Below are 15,180 nucleotides of genomic sequence, written 5' to 3'. Positions count from 1 at the left end.
TGGCATTTCCCCTCAGGGTACTTCTTGCAAGGGATGTCACTTCTTCCAGTGATGGGTTTGTACTTGCTGGGTATCTCTTGTGCTTGGACATTTCTAAGTGTATCACTTAACAAGTCAATATGAATGTGGGAAATGTTAACAGTGTTATTTCCATTATATTCTGTGTTTTCTAGAGCCCATGAGAACACCAAAAACTCTGAAGATTGCTGAGATCCAGGCCAGACACATTGCAGTGGATTGGGAGTCTCTGGGTTACAATATCACTCGATGTCACACTTTCAATGTCACTATTTGCTACCATTATTTCCATGGTCACAATGAGAACAAAGCAGACTGCTTGGATATGGACCCCAAAGCACCCCGGCATGTTGTGGATCACCTACCTCCTTACACAAATGTCAGCCTCAAAATGATCCTAACTAATCCTGAAGGGAGAAAGGAGAGTGAGGAGACTATTATTCAAACAGATGAAGATGGTATGCACAAATGCTTTTTATAGAAATTATATCTAATCTAAAGGAGCCCAAGGGAATGGTTTAGTGAGTTAAAATATGTCTTCTGATGAGCAAACGTCCCAGTCTGTTAATCATAAGAAGGTTAAATGGCCCCCAAAATTGTGGTCTTTCAAATATTTTAGTAGTCATTCGGAAAAACGTACTCAAAAAAAACCTGGCATTTAGCTCATGTCACTGTGAATAACTTTTATATAAGATAAAAATGTTTTCTTGATTATGAAATATATTCCTACAGGACACAAGAGCTGTTTGTGGTGTTTAAGGACTTTTTTTTTTTTTTTTTTTTTTTTTAAAGAATATTAGATGGAGGAACTTTATTCTGTACATTTATATTTAAAAATTCCATTCAGCATTGCAAGAGTCTACCTGAAATTTAGGATAGCTTCAACAAAATAAGTTAAGAATATGTTACATTTTATATAGCACATATATTATCTAGTCGTAGATTTTTTTTAAAAGAGAAAAAGTAATCTTTTGAGACCCCCCTTTTGTATATCCCTAGTTTAAGTCCACTAGCAAGACAGCCTCAGATGAGGAGAAATAAAGGACATGTTTACCAAGCTATTCAGTGATTGTCTGTTACAAATCTTAATATGGAACTAAAACAGCATTATTTATAACCCCTTAATTAGATGAAAACTATAGTATGGATATAGAGCTGGTTTAGTTTTTAGCTGACTGCCAATTTAAAACACTAAGGAAGACGTACAAAGTTTGAATAATGTATATAGTTCTGTACATATAATAGAGAAAGAAACAGTTTATCTGTTGTGAGAATGTACACGCAAGGTGAGAGATTACATAAAAGAGAAAACTGAAACAAGTGCAGTGTGTTTCTGTATGTGTACAAGCGGTGAAGTGAGATGTGTAAATGCTGACTGCAGTCAGAACTGGGGATGTGGTGGAGCACTTATTTTTTTTAACATGATTTCAATTTTACAACAAACAGGAAAAATGGTGTTTGAGTGTAATAAAGAAGAGAGGGTAGTGGTATTACACAGCATAGCTAGAGAATATAAGGAGTTGTGGAGAGCTACAGAGATTCAGATATATCATACAGGAATTTTTTGAGACATACAGAATTTTAATATTTTATGTAGATCAAGTTGAGTGTTAAATTTTTTTGTAGGTGAGTTACAGATAGAAACCAGAGCAAACTATTGATATGTCTAGGTTTTAGTATAGGGATTTATGGTTGCTGTATTCCATGAGCATCAACAAAGTAATGGTGCTGCTATGCTCATGTGAATTGAGCTTCATTCTCCACTGCTGAGTAGTAGCCTTTTCAAGATATTCTTTTATCCTTTTCTCATATCCTCTGTCCAGTTAGAGTTGCAGTATTTGGCTGAAAGAAACAGCGTGTACAAACCTCACCTTGTATTTACCTTTTGGTTTACTTGAGGGGTTATGGAGTATGAAAGCCTTTAGATCAAAGAGGATATTGAATCTCATCACTCTGGTCAAATGATCCACTAGCACTTGCCATCAGTGATGTTGTTTATACTTGGAGTTAGTGTTAACATGAGTTCCCCTTTCCTTTACTGGGTGTAATGTATATTCATTGAAAACAATTGTAAAGTCATTCAGTCTTCATGTTAGTGAAGTCAGAAACCATAGCAGCACAGTTTTTCCTATTTCTCTTCCTCCCAGTCTAATCCAGTACCTTGAGTCTAGTGTTGACTTTTCTTTGTATCAGGTTTAGGAATTGACTTTTAAAGTCACAGGAATATTATTTGCATCAGTGGTCAAATTGAAAAGGATACTTCTACAGTGTCATACTTGCCATGTCTATTCTTCCATTGTGTACCTCAGGAAGTACCTTGGAATCGAGTACTACTAGTAATTGTGTGGTGGGAGTTTGTTCTGTGATTATCTGAGTGACCATTTTAAGTATTTTCTCTCAAATTTTTTTAATTTAATAAATTCCTCGGTTTTTCAACTTTTACCATTTGAATTGGGAAATTAGGTGGAATTTCTCTGTATATCTGGATTAATTTCCAGATCATATTGTGTCTTGTAGTCTCCTATACCAGAAAGAGAGAGTTGTGAAATCCTAATTTGTGTATTTACTATAGTAAATACTGTGAAAATTGCAAATGCTGATGTTGGGTAACAGGTTTTTTGAAATTTTACACCTTTCAATTTTTACATATTTTAAATATTACATATTTTACATATTTGATCAGCCGGTACCCATAAAGTAATTCATGTATTGATTCCCCTTTCTTCTTTCTCTAACCTCGGACATTCCCTGTTTCACTATGCCTCTTTTCTCCCTTCTCCATTCCTTTTTTCTTTCCCTTCTTTCGTCTTACCTACTAAGTCTCTTTTCCTTTCTCCACATTCTTTTATCCCTTTTGTCCATCCCATTTTATGGCATTATAATCTTCTATAGGCCTGCAGCCATAGTCTACATACAGCAGAACAGTGGTTCTCAATCTTTTTTGTCTCATGAAAACCTTAGCACCTGTCTCATGAAGTTGTGGACTCTCATCCCAATGAGCAGTGTGAGAAAGGCAGGGTTATTGTGATCCTCTGACATCTGTTCACAACTCCCACGAGGTTCAGTACCTCCAGGTCAAGAACCCATGTACAAAACCAAAATGATCACGGATACTTGAGTGAAATGTTAGGTAGTATGTGGGAAGCTAGGGTTTGGATGCTATATTCACAACCACAAAGTGCTTCACTGCAAGTGTTGTAAGTTGATATTTACCCCCAGAGTAAATGTTATCACTTTCTGGCTAGTACATATTATCTTTAGTGCATAACAAAGGAATTCTTCTTACTATAAATGGTACATACATCTCCATACAGTGCATGTATATCTCCATGCAGCCTTCACTGTGGAGGATATCCTTAATAATAATGAAAATATACTGTTGACACTTTCATTATTATGTAGAAGGAAAACTGAAGCAATATGGAATCATTTTATAGTAGTTGGTGTCAATTAAAACATTGTTCTACTAAAAATGATTTATTAAATGCCTTTCATGTAAAGTTAGTGCAGGACAATATTCAGCTGACATTATTTATGTTAGGGTTGCCACCTTTCTAATTGCTGACAACAAGACCCCTGAGGCTTGCCCTACCTCTTTTCTCATGAGGCCACACCACCGACCTGCCTCCTCCCCCATGGACCTGCCCCATTGTTCATTCCTCCTTCCCCCGTCACTTGCTACATTCTCTCAAGGAGCCTGTCTGCAGGTAGGAGATAACCCCTGGTGTGGGTTAATGACCCGGTGCATTCTCCTGCCCCACGGTAACTGGACTTTTGGTTTGGGTGCTATTTAGGGTTGCCAGGTCTCCAGAAACTGGGCACCTGGCAATCCTAAATGGCACCCGGACACAGCAGCCAAAAACTAGACTGTCTGGGTAAAAACCGAATGGCTGGCAACCCTAATTTGTGAATTACAATTTCTTTGACTGTGACATAATTTAATAAAAAAGTAATGCTCCAAAATAATGAGTTATTCTGATGTCAGATCAATTGATTGTGTTTATTTTTAAGTATAATATTCTGTAAAGTCTGCCATCTTATAAATACATAAAAGAATAGATTATCAGCTATGCGCTTGACAAGTATATCATTTCATGAAATATCTTCAGGTGATACCCATAAATCAGGAAAAGAGCTGGTGAGGTTTCCACTATAATTCGCTTTCAATTTGACATTTATTATTTTATATATTTGTAAATATTAGTTTAGACCTTTTTGTACAAACAATTTGGGAGCCCTATCCATATTGGTATGAAAATATCTCCATTTCATTTAGAAATAGACAAACCTAGTCTAAAATAAAATTGATTTACGCACATAAAAACAAAGAAATTCAAAATTAAGGCTGACGCTGTGGTCTAAGGGATCATAGAATCATAGAATATTAGAGTTGGAAGGGACCTCAGGAGGTCATCTAGTCCAACCCCCTGCACAAAGCAGGACTAACCTCAGCTATATCATCCCAGCCAGGGCTTTGTCAAGCCTCAGCTTAAAAACCTCTAAAAATGGAGATTCCCCCACCTCCCTAGGTAACCCATTCCAGTGCTTCACCACCCTCCTAGTGAAAAACTTTTTCCTAATGTCCAACCTAGACTTCCCCAACTGTAACTTGAGACCGTTGCTCCTTGTTCTGTCATCTGCCACCACCGAGAACAGCCTAGCTCCATCCTCCCTGGAACCCCCTTTCAGGTAGTTAAAGGCTGTTGTCAAATCCCCCCTCATTCTTCTCTTTTGCAGACTAAACCAGCCCTGTTTCCTTAGCCTCTCCTCATAAGTCCTGTGCTCCAGCCCCCTAATCATTTTTGTTGCCCTCCGCTGGACTCTCTCCAACTTGTCTACATCCTTTTTGTAATGGGGGGCCCAAAACTGGACACAATACTCTAAATGCGGCCTTACCAATGCCGAATAGAGAGGAATAATCACTTCCCGCGACCTGCTGGCAATGCTCCTCCTAATGCAGCTCAATATGCTATTAGCCTTCTTGACAACCAGGGCTCTCTGCTGACTCATATCCAGTTACCCCCAGGTCCTTTTCTGCAGAACTGCTGCCTAGCTTGTCGGTCCTCAGTCTATAGCTATGCATGGGATTCTTCCTTCCTAAGTGGAGGACTCTGCACTTTTCTTTGTTGAACCTCATTAGATTTCTTTTTGGCCCAATCCTCCAGTTTGTTTAGGTCCTTCTGTATCCTATCCCTACCTTCCAGGGTATCTACCACTCCCCCAGCTTAGTGTCATCCGCAAACTTGCTGAGGGTGCAATCTACCCCATCTTTCAGATCATTAATGAAGATGTTGAACAAAACCGGCTCCAGGACCGACCCCTGGGACACTCCGCTTGTGACTGGTTGCCAGCTAGACATGGAGTCATTGATCACTACTCATTGAGCCCTATGCTCTAGCCAGTTCTCTATCCATTTTATAGTCCATTCATCCAACCCATACTTCTTTAACTTGCTGATAAGAATACTGTGAGAGACCGTATCAAAAGCTTTGCTAAAGTCAAAGTATATCACATCTACCGCCTTCCCTACATCCACAGAGCCATTCAGCTCATCATAGAAAGCAATCAGGTTGGTCAGGCATGACTTTCCCTTGGTGAATCCGTGTTGACTGTTCCTGATCACCCTTCTCTCTTCCAAGTGTCTTAAAATGGATTCCTTGAGGACCTGCTCCATGATTTTTCCAGGGATTGAAGTGAGGCTGACCAGTCTGAAGTTCCCTGGATTCTCTTTCCTCCCTTTTTTGAAGATGGGCACTATATTTTCTTTTTTCCAGTCCTCTTGTTGGCAACATACCTGTAGAAACCCTTCTTGTTCCCTTTCACGTCCCTTGCTAGCTACAACTCCAATTGTGCTTTGGCCTTCCTGATTTCATTCCTGCAAGTTTGAACAGTATTTTTATAATCCTCCTTAGTCATCTGACCAAGCTTCCACTTCTTGTAAGCTTCTTTTTTGTGTTTAAGTTCGCCAAAGACTTCTTTGTTAAGCCAAGCTGGACGCCTACCATATTTGCTATTCTTTCTGCACATCGGGATGGTTTGTTCCTGTGCCCTCAATAAGGTTTCTTTAAAATACAGCCAGCTCTCTTGGATTCCTTTCCCCTCATATTAGCCTCTGAGGGGATCCTGCCCATCAGCTCCCTGAGGGAGTCAAAGTCTGCTTTTCTGAAGTCCATGGTCCGTATCCTGCTGTTCTCCTTTCTTCCTTTTGTCAGGATCCTGAACTCGACCATCTCATGGTCACTGCTGCCTAGGTTGCCACCCACTTCTACTTCCCCTACCAAATCTTCCCTGTTTGTGAGCAGCAGGTCAAGAGAAGCACGGCCCCAAGTTGGTTGCTCCAGCACTTGCACCAGGAAATTGTCTGCGACACTATCCAAAAACTTCCTGGATTGTTTGTGCTCTGCTGTATTGCTCTTCCAGCAGATGTCAGGGTGATTGAAGTCCCCCATGAGAATCAGGTCCTGTGAACTGGAAACTTTCCCTGGTTGAGTAAAGAAAGCCTCATCTACCTCATCCTCCTGGTCTGGTGGTCTATAACAGACACCCACCACAACATCACCCTTATTGTTCTTGCTTCTAAGCTTAACCCAGAGACACTCAACTGGCTTATCTCCAGTTTCATACTGTAGTTCATAGCAATCATAGTGCTCTCTTACATACAGTGCAACTCCTCCACCCTTTCGCCCCTGCCTGTCCTTCCTGAACAGTTTATACCCATCCATGACAGTGCTCCAGTCGTGTGAGTTACTTCACCAAGTCTCAGTTATTCCAATCATGTCGTAGTTTCTTGACTGTGCCAGGACTTCCAGTTCCTCCTGCTTGTTTCCCAGGCTTCTTGCATTTGTGTACAGGCACTTGAGATAAGTAGCCGATTGGCCTAATTTCAGGATATGTGTGTTTATAAAATGCTGGGCTCCAAAAGAGGTTGAAGGGCCATTGCTTAGAGGGAGTCGGAAGAGAAAAGGGAAGTCTAATGGGGTCACAAATTCTTTTTTTTTTTTTTTTGACTTGGGCCAGGTGAATGCACAGGGTCAAGGATTAGATGTCAGCTACTATTTTTCTGCCACTTCTAAAAGCTATTTGTAATTTTTAATTCAAATATTTGACCATTCATCTGAAATCTTAAGTGATTTATGTAATTTTAATATATACTCTTTATCTTTTGTGCTTTAATATGGTATTAATTATTAAAATAACTGAAAGGAAGAAAGAGACACCACTTGGGGAAGCGTATGGGAATTGACGAGATAGCTAAGAAATAGCGTAACAAGGCACTGGGCTTTGGGATATACACATGCATCCCAGTTGGCCTGTTTTGGCTTTTAGGTCCTTTCAGACAGGTTACTGGGAAATAGAGTCACCAAACAGGCAAGGGGATTACCTGACCAGTTGTTCTGTGACTACCTGCTGAAGACAAAATAAAGGGATGGCCTGACTCAGCCTTTGGAAGATGAGGTAGAGGTAAGGCCGTGAAGGAAGTTCCTGAACGGGGACTTGTCAGGAGGCCTTGGAAATAGCCAAGAATAGCTACCTAGATGTAAGGATGTGTTCTATCTCTTCCCAATTTGTAGAAAGTCAGAAACCCTGGGGTTATGTGCTACTTTGATTATTTTTGTTTTAATCCTTTTGTTTATAAAACTAGCCCCAAGGAAAGGGACATGGGGACTGAACTTGAGAAGTCAGGCTTTATTTTGACTAACCTGGTTGGTGAATCTGCCCACTGCTTTAGAGATACACTTTTCTTCAGAATCTCTTTGTTTTCCTATGTCCCTCTCCTCACTTGCTAACCTTTGTTTCTAGACACTTATTTTTTTCCCTCTCCTTCCCTGCCCCCAGTTTGTGTTTCTAGCATTCTCAGAGGCAGAGGTTGATAATCACAGTTCAGACTTTTGTTCCGATGCTTTTCTGGTTCCCATGGAAAAAGAATCATGTAACTAACTAGGCTTATGTAGTGCCAGTGAGTTTAACATTGCTGCTGCCACCAGCAAAGAATATTATAGTGCAGAAGCACAGATTGTGATCATGCAGTGCCATCAGTCTGTGGGCTTCTCCCACTTGTGTGCGTAAAAAGAATTGTGGAAGAGTGCATGAAAACATGAGACTCCCATAGTCTTGTGTCCAGTTTCACCCTTTATGCAGCACAATCTCTTTAGAAATGAGACATGAGAAATAATTTCGAAGGTTTCTTTGCAAACTATGCCGCCATCAGATCGATTTCTCTGGGTCGACTGAGCAGTGAAGATCCAGAAATCAACGTATTAAGGACCACCAGCTCAAGTGGTGTAGCGCTGCGTCGATGGGAACACAGTTCCCGTCGGCGCAGTGCAGACGGCGCGCAGAAGAGAAGCAGAGAAGTTGACGGGAGTTACGCAAGTTCTTTCCGTAGCTTGCGTAACTCCAGTCGACTGCCGCCGAATCTCGGACGTAAGTGAAGACATGCCCTAAGCATGAGCATTAGTTTGCCCCCTGCACCCATTATGCTATTTTAAAAATTGTTTTTGCAAAACGTAAGCAAATGTGTTTGGAATTGTCTAGCTACACTCTCGTACATTCTTATACACACATTCAGCTGTCGAATGAAAGGTATCACCTGAGTCAGACTACATGCAACACTATGCTTCATTTGAGCTGTGGAGAAGAGAAGCAGCCGAGCATTCCCATGAAAAACAGAATGATGCCTATGGCAGCATCGGTGAATGCCACAAACAGCACAGAGGGGCTGTCATGGTGCATCAGCCTTTATCCACTACACAGTCTGTGTCAGTACAGTGAAGCAAAACAGCAATGTATGCTTTTAGTTAACTTCTCCCAAGTCTTCAGCTGACAGATGGATGAACGGTTCCTCTGAAGTTGTGTTGGAGTCTCATCTGTTTACTTGTGGGCTTCTCTGACTCCATGAATTTATTATTAATGTATCAAATTATGTTGCCTATCCCAGAGGTCAGCTCATCATTTACGTCTTCTGTGTAGACTGAAATAAATCTTATTGTTGTGACAGGCCACTCTCGGTTCCTTGATGCCGCTAACACGGTGCACAGCACTTCCTTTGATCCAGTGATTTTTAATTTATTTTTGCCCCTCACAAAATTGCAGGATACTTTGAAAATAAATCTCCACGAAATGTCATGTGTGAGGCTCATTGCATGTTGGATTAAGGGGGGAGGGAGGAGAAGGGAACTAATTAAAAAGGGAAGACAAATATATGCTTGGATATTTAAATGAAAACAACTTGTTGAGAGACTTTTAGAAAATAAAATCTTCCTTACATTCATTCTGTGTCCATTCTCCCCCCCAATCTTTCAAAACATTCATCTTCAACTCCAGGCAAGCTGCAGATGGCTAAAAAGAACCATATGCACGGGGGGGGAATCTTGTAAACCGAAAATGGGAGATAACTAAGCACTCAGATTTAGCACTGATGTGATTACGAATCATAGTTCAGGTAATGGGGCCTAAGGTGACACTTAAAACCTTATTATACCTGGGGGACATTCCTTCACTGATTACATTGATATAAGAAACTACGGTCATTCTCTCTTCATTCAGCTGAAAGCTTTGAAAAATATCTTTTATTGGAAAGATTGAAGCAGGCAGTTCTGACTCTGCCTCCGCCTTAACATTGTAGCCCTGGAAAACTGAGATGGCTGAACAACTGTTTTTTAATTAGGACTTTTAGTTTTCAAAACAACCCAGCTAGAAGAGGAGTGACTGACACCAAAGTTTCACAGCATTTCTATCTTTCAGAAGATGCCAGGAGGAGCAATCTGACATGTCTTTAATTACACGGTTATGGGCCTTAGATTTGGAAGGCTGGTTTTGAACCAGCCTTCAAAATCCTTCTGCCAGTGGCACACACAGGATCTCCAGCATCTGGGGGCCAAGCCTTCGTTTGCTCGCCCCTCCGTGCAGGCCTCACGTTCCCCCGCGCGCAGGGCAGGAGGGGGCCAGTGCTGCCCCGGGAAGGGGGGGTTGTATCTGCGGGGGGGGGGGGGGGGGAGGGCCGTGAGGCTTGGGGGGATGTGTGCAAAAAACAGGCTTGGCTCCCGCCTTCCCCCCTCCTCACACACACACACACTTACCTGCTGCACGGCACCCCCCCGCCCACTTCAGCCCAGCACTGGCTTGGTGGGGCATCAGTCCAGTCCTTCACAATGGGCAGGGGGTGCAGGAGGCTCTGTGTCCCTCAGAGCCTCCTGCGCCCCCTGCCCATTGTGAAGGACTGGACTGATGCCCCCCCGCACTTACCCTCTACTCCAGCCCCGCAGCCCAGCGCCAGCTTGGACGGGACAGCCTCACCCCCCTGGCCTCGGGGCAGGGCGCTGGGCCTGGCCCTTCATGACACACACAGGGTGGGAGGCACTGAGGGGCACGCCTCCTGCATCCTGCACCTCCTATGTGGTGTGAAGGGCCAACCCGGCGCCCCCCACCTCCCCACAGGGTGGTGCCTGGGGGCCTGCCCCCCACCTCACCCTCGGTACACCACTGCCTTCTGCTGAAGTGTAGTCCTGGTCTTATTAAAGTTAGTGAGGTACACTAAAGACCAAGACTGTGATGTGGTTTGGTCTTTTTCCCTGTTTGCTTTACAAGACAAAGTTAATTTACCTTGCATGATGTGTATGAAACCATATTTGGGGTGTGGTCTCAACTGGGTGCATTCCCTACATAGCTGGATAAGAAGAACACATCCTTTGATGTGTCTGCCTTTTTTTTTCCCCCCCAGTAAAAGAAATATTAATATTTAGGTATTGCATTAATTGAAGTCATTGATGGGGTACATTGTTATGTGATGTTCAGGTTACTTATCTCTCTCACTAGAATTCCTATTTTCAAAAATTCTAATTTATTTACAGTGCCTGGTCCTGTACCTGCAAAATCACTAAAAGGGACACCATTTGAAGACAAGATCTTCCTGAACTGGAAAGAACCTTTGGATCCAAATGGCATCATTACTCAGTATGAGGTAATAGAAAGAACAGCTAGGAGGATTAGCATGACCAGACTTCCCAATATTATTGGGACCGTCACAATATTAGGGGGCTTGGTCATATATATGCAGTTATCCCTTTTCCCCCCAAAAAGTCTCGATTTTCACACTTGCTATCTGGTCACCCTAAGGAGGCTGGAAAGTGGTTTTATGGTCTTATGGCTTCCAGAAGGCTTCTGTTCACTTAGCTGTTGTTCTGTTTTATAGAGTAATAGAATTATTGTGGTGACTAGAATTTCAGTCATAACACATAATAGTATTGGTTGGCCTTGACAAAAAGTATTTCTATGTGGCTATAATAAATGATGGAATCTGTGAGTAAGTGAAAGGCTAATTTTAAATCTTGTAATATTAATATACAGCCTTCCAAAGCCAAGATTTAATGGAGACTTGTGGAATCTCATTTGTGAAAAGAGACGGTTACGCACAAATGTGAAGAGGATTATTAATGGTGAAATTGCCTTACCGAGCCTTTTCGGTAACTTTGGCAGCCTATGCCCCCAACCCCTCCCCTTCAAGGAAGCCGGCACACATGTTCTAGAATGATTCCTTTCTATGACTTGGTGTGTGAGCCCTTGAAAAAAACATAAGTCCACAGGGAACTTGAATGCAGGCACCTTCGAAATGTGCAGACTCTGACAGCAGTCTGTTTTTCTGACTTTTTTTTTTTTTAAATGGAGGAGGGAGGAATTCAGCAGTACTAATAAGTCCATATCTTAACATGTACTAACTTGTTAGTTCATTAAAAAATAAAATTACTTGAATTTCTAGTGTGTACAGGTTCTGCATTATGCTAATGGAGTTCTTGACTGTATCATTGCTGGGTTTGAATATCCTAGCATGATTTTAGACAGTGTTTAAATGTGACTGTTGAAAGAGGTAGAGTACAGAAGGTATGCTCCGTGCTATCTTATATGTATTAAGAGTGTAGGGAGATAAAAGAGAGGAGGGTATGTAAAGTGGTAAAGAAGAGAGAAACAGATTGTACTTTAATACCTATCAATAAAATAACATTAAGCAAATACCATATTCTCAAGATGTCTACTGCCAGGTATCTGCATACCGTCTCTCTCCTTTACAAGTAAGCAAATAGATCAAATTTAGACCATGTCTGTCAAAAGCTCTAACATAACTTTAAAAACAATCATTTTAACAGGTCAGCTATAGCAGCATAAGATCATTTGATCCTGCAGTCCTAGTGGCGGGACCCCCACAGACTGTGTCAAAGGTCTGGAACAGTACGCACCATGTGTTTTCACATCTGCACCCTGGTACTACCTACCAATTCTTTATACGTGCCAGCACGGTCAAAGGGTTTGGACCAGCAACAGCAATCAATGTAACTACTAACATCTCAGGTAACTGAAAAAACAAAAGGCATTCACTTATTGAATTGTTTTCTACAGTATGTTTCTAAGACTTGAAAAATAAGGGGAAAAACAAATGACCATGCACCTCACCCATTTAAAGCAGTTCAACTTTACTGAGAATGTATTGGGATATATTCTCTAAACATTACTACAAGTCCAGGAGTATGCACATGTATTAAAAGAAAATTATGAACCTATAATTTTCAAATGTTTTCAATTTTTTAATTTTTAATGTGCTTTTCATCCAGGGATTTCAAAGTGCTTTGCAAACCTTATTTAATTAAGCCTCACAATGTCTTAGAAATGAAGCATTACACTAGTGTTACAGATCAAAAAAGTGAGGTGCAGAGAAATTAACTGATTTACCCACAGGTGACAATGTAATTTAGTGGCAGAACAGGGAAGCAGAATCTTCGCCTTAAAAATCTCAATTTAATGGAAATTATAGAACTACAGAATAAGATGATAAACAATTTGATACGGGTAGATGTAATTGTGTTACCCTTCAGTATTCTCAAAGAATAAGACTCCAGCTCATAGAGCTGGCACCTGTAGTAAAATTAGTCTCAAGCCAACCGTGTAGATTTAGTTAATTATATGACATGGTATCTTTAGAACTTGACAGACAATAGAAAGATAAGTCAATTGAAAACCTAAAACAATGCTAAGCAGGTTATTTCCCTCTGTGACGGAATGCTTGACTCATTGCTAGGATGGTGCATCCTCCTGGACACTCTACGGAATAGCTCACCAGATCAATGCCTCTTCCTGTCATTGCATGCCATCCTCCACCTCTCTTTCTGGGTGTACAGCTCCTCTCTCGTTCCACGAGCTGCTGCTGCTTCTTCATGACTTAGCCTCTGGCCAGGTCACTCTATGCGTTTTCCCCTTCTGGGGTACCAAAGTCTTCCTTCAGTCGTCCGAGGAAGTCTTCTCATTCACTGCCTTGTAGTGCCACTCCCTCAGTGGCTGACAGGGGAATCTGGGCCCACCCTCTACTCTGGGTTCTCTTTCAGGGACCCTCTAGCCAGCAGCCAAGGCCTGTTCCCTTCTAGACCTGACTGCCTTTCCCTGAGCCTTGTCCGACCTTCTTGGCTTCCCTGTTCTCTCTGCCAACCCAGATTCACCTTCCTTCTCCCAGGGTGTGACTGCAGATTTCCCAGCAGCCCCTTTCTGCTTCTAATTTCATGTCTTTATAGTCCCAGCATAGCTCATTCCTTCCCATATGGTCTCCCTCACTCAGTCCAGGATTCCTCTTAGCTGTGGACTGTTGGGTTAATTAGCCCCCTGCTTAGTCTTCATTAACCCTTTCAGGGCAAGTGTGGGGTGAACAGCCCATCACACCCTCATTCTACTATATTAATGTACTGAAGTGTTTCTAAAGCAGGGGGTTCCAAATTTTACAAAAATCTCTGCTTGAAGCCCTTCTCGCCCACTGCCCTCATCCCCCTGCTTCCAAACACACACAAGTGAGCGTGGGTAGAGGCAATTAAAAGCACAGCTCCTTGAATTATGAACCATGTTATTGTTTACAAACTAGAGTGGTCAGGAGGGGTTAAATGAATAGTAAAAATGCTGAGAATGAAATTAAGAAACCAAAAGACATGAATAGAAGAAATTCTTGATTTATCTATACACTAATGCTAGGAGTTTGGGTAACAAACAAGAAGAATTGGAATGGCTCATTTATGAGCACAGATTTGGTCGAGTTGGTATTACTGAAACCTGGTGGGATGATTTGCACAACTGGAATGTTAAAATCAATGGTTATAACCAGGGATGTAAAATATCATTTAGCAGAACAACCGTTTTAACCATTAAAATTGATATAATTTAAACGGTTAACTGATACGATATTTTACATCCCTGGGAGGGTTGCAGGAAATGCCTGGGAGCTGGATGGGGACAGTCCAATGTGCCTCTGCCCCGCCACTGTATGGGGCCCTGGCCCCTCCAATCACCCCGGAGTGGGCCATCCAGAGCTGGAGTGCTGCCATCTCTGGAGCCCGCCGCCCCCCCAGCTTGCAGGAGCGGGCAATAAGGCACTTCCACACCCTGCCGACCCCCTGAGCCCATCCACCCACCGCCTCTGCCCCCATAGCCTGCCTATCACCCTGGAGCTGGCCCTCCAGAGCTGGGGTGCTGCCGCCTCCGGAGCCTGCTGATTGCTCCAGAGCAGGTCCTCCAGAGCCGAGGCGCCCCAGCCCCCAGGAGGGGGCAATAAAGCACCTCAGCTCCCTCCCCACCCCGTAAGCCCATTTGTCCCCCGCCATGCGTGCACGTTTCCAATCCCCCGCATCGTCCCTCCCTGCAACACAACGTCCCCACTCACCCCCCAAGTGCACAGCAGCTCCATCCATGCAGCGAACCATTAAACGGTTAATGCAATTTGTAAGCGGTAAGACTAATACTTACCGGTTAACCATTTGATACTTTACATCACTAATTATAAACTATTTAGGAAGGATCAAAAGGGCAAAACGGGAAGGGGAATGGCACTCTATGTCAAAAATGGCATTGCCAGATTCTGAGTCACTGATAATTCAGAAGAAAATGATCTTGAATGCTTATGGATCAATGTTCTAACAGATAAGCAGAAGATGGGGGCACTAGTCAGTATCTGCTATAGACCACCAAATCACACTTGGGAACAGGATCACCACCTCCTTACACGTCCATCTATAATATATGGGTGGGGGAGAATTCTATGATCATGGGTGACTTCAATTTGAGTGACATATGCTGGAAGTCTCATGTTGCCAGTACTAAAATATCCTTGGAATTTCTAAATATTATAGATGACAATTT

At 42.3% G+C, this 15,180-nt stretch overlaps 1 protein-coding gene across 6 annotated transcripts in view; it reads left to right on the top strand.

The window, feature by feature from the left end:
- Positions 1–15,180, top strand: part of PTPRK (protein tyrosine phosphatase receptor type K) — a 546,210-nt gene that overhangs the window by 431,263 nt on the left and 99,767 nt on the right. For all 6 annotated transcript variants that reach the window (XM_067546724.1, XM_067546722.1, XM_067546723.1 and 3 more), the window contains 3 exons: positions 174–476; positions 10,869–10,978; positions 12,159–12,360. In XM_067546724.1, coding sequence (XP_067402825.1) covers positions 174–476; positions 10,869–10,978; positions 12,159–12,360 — 615 coding nt within the window. The remainder of the gene's footprint in view (positions 1–173; positions 477–10,868; positions 10,979–12,158; positions 12,361–15,180) is intronic.

The sequence above is a fragment of the Emydura macquarii genome, unplaced genomic scaffold (genome assembly GCF_026122565.2).
Source record: "Emydura macquarii macquarii isolate MOO-44397 ecotype Brisbane River unplaced genomic scaffold, CSIRO-AGI_Emac_v2 contig_1146, whole genome shotgun sequence".
Classification (NCBI taxonomy): Eukaryota; Metazoa; Chordata; order Testudines; family Chelidae; genus Emydura; species Emydura macquarii.
Note: the sequence above shows the minus strand (reverse complement) of the source record. Positions and strands in the feature narration are given on the sequence as shown.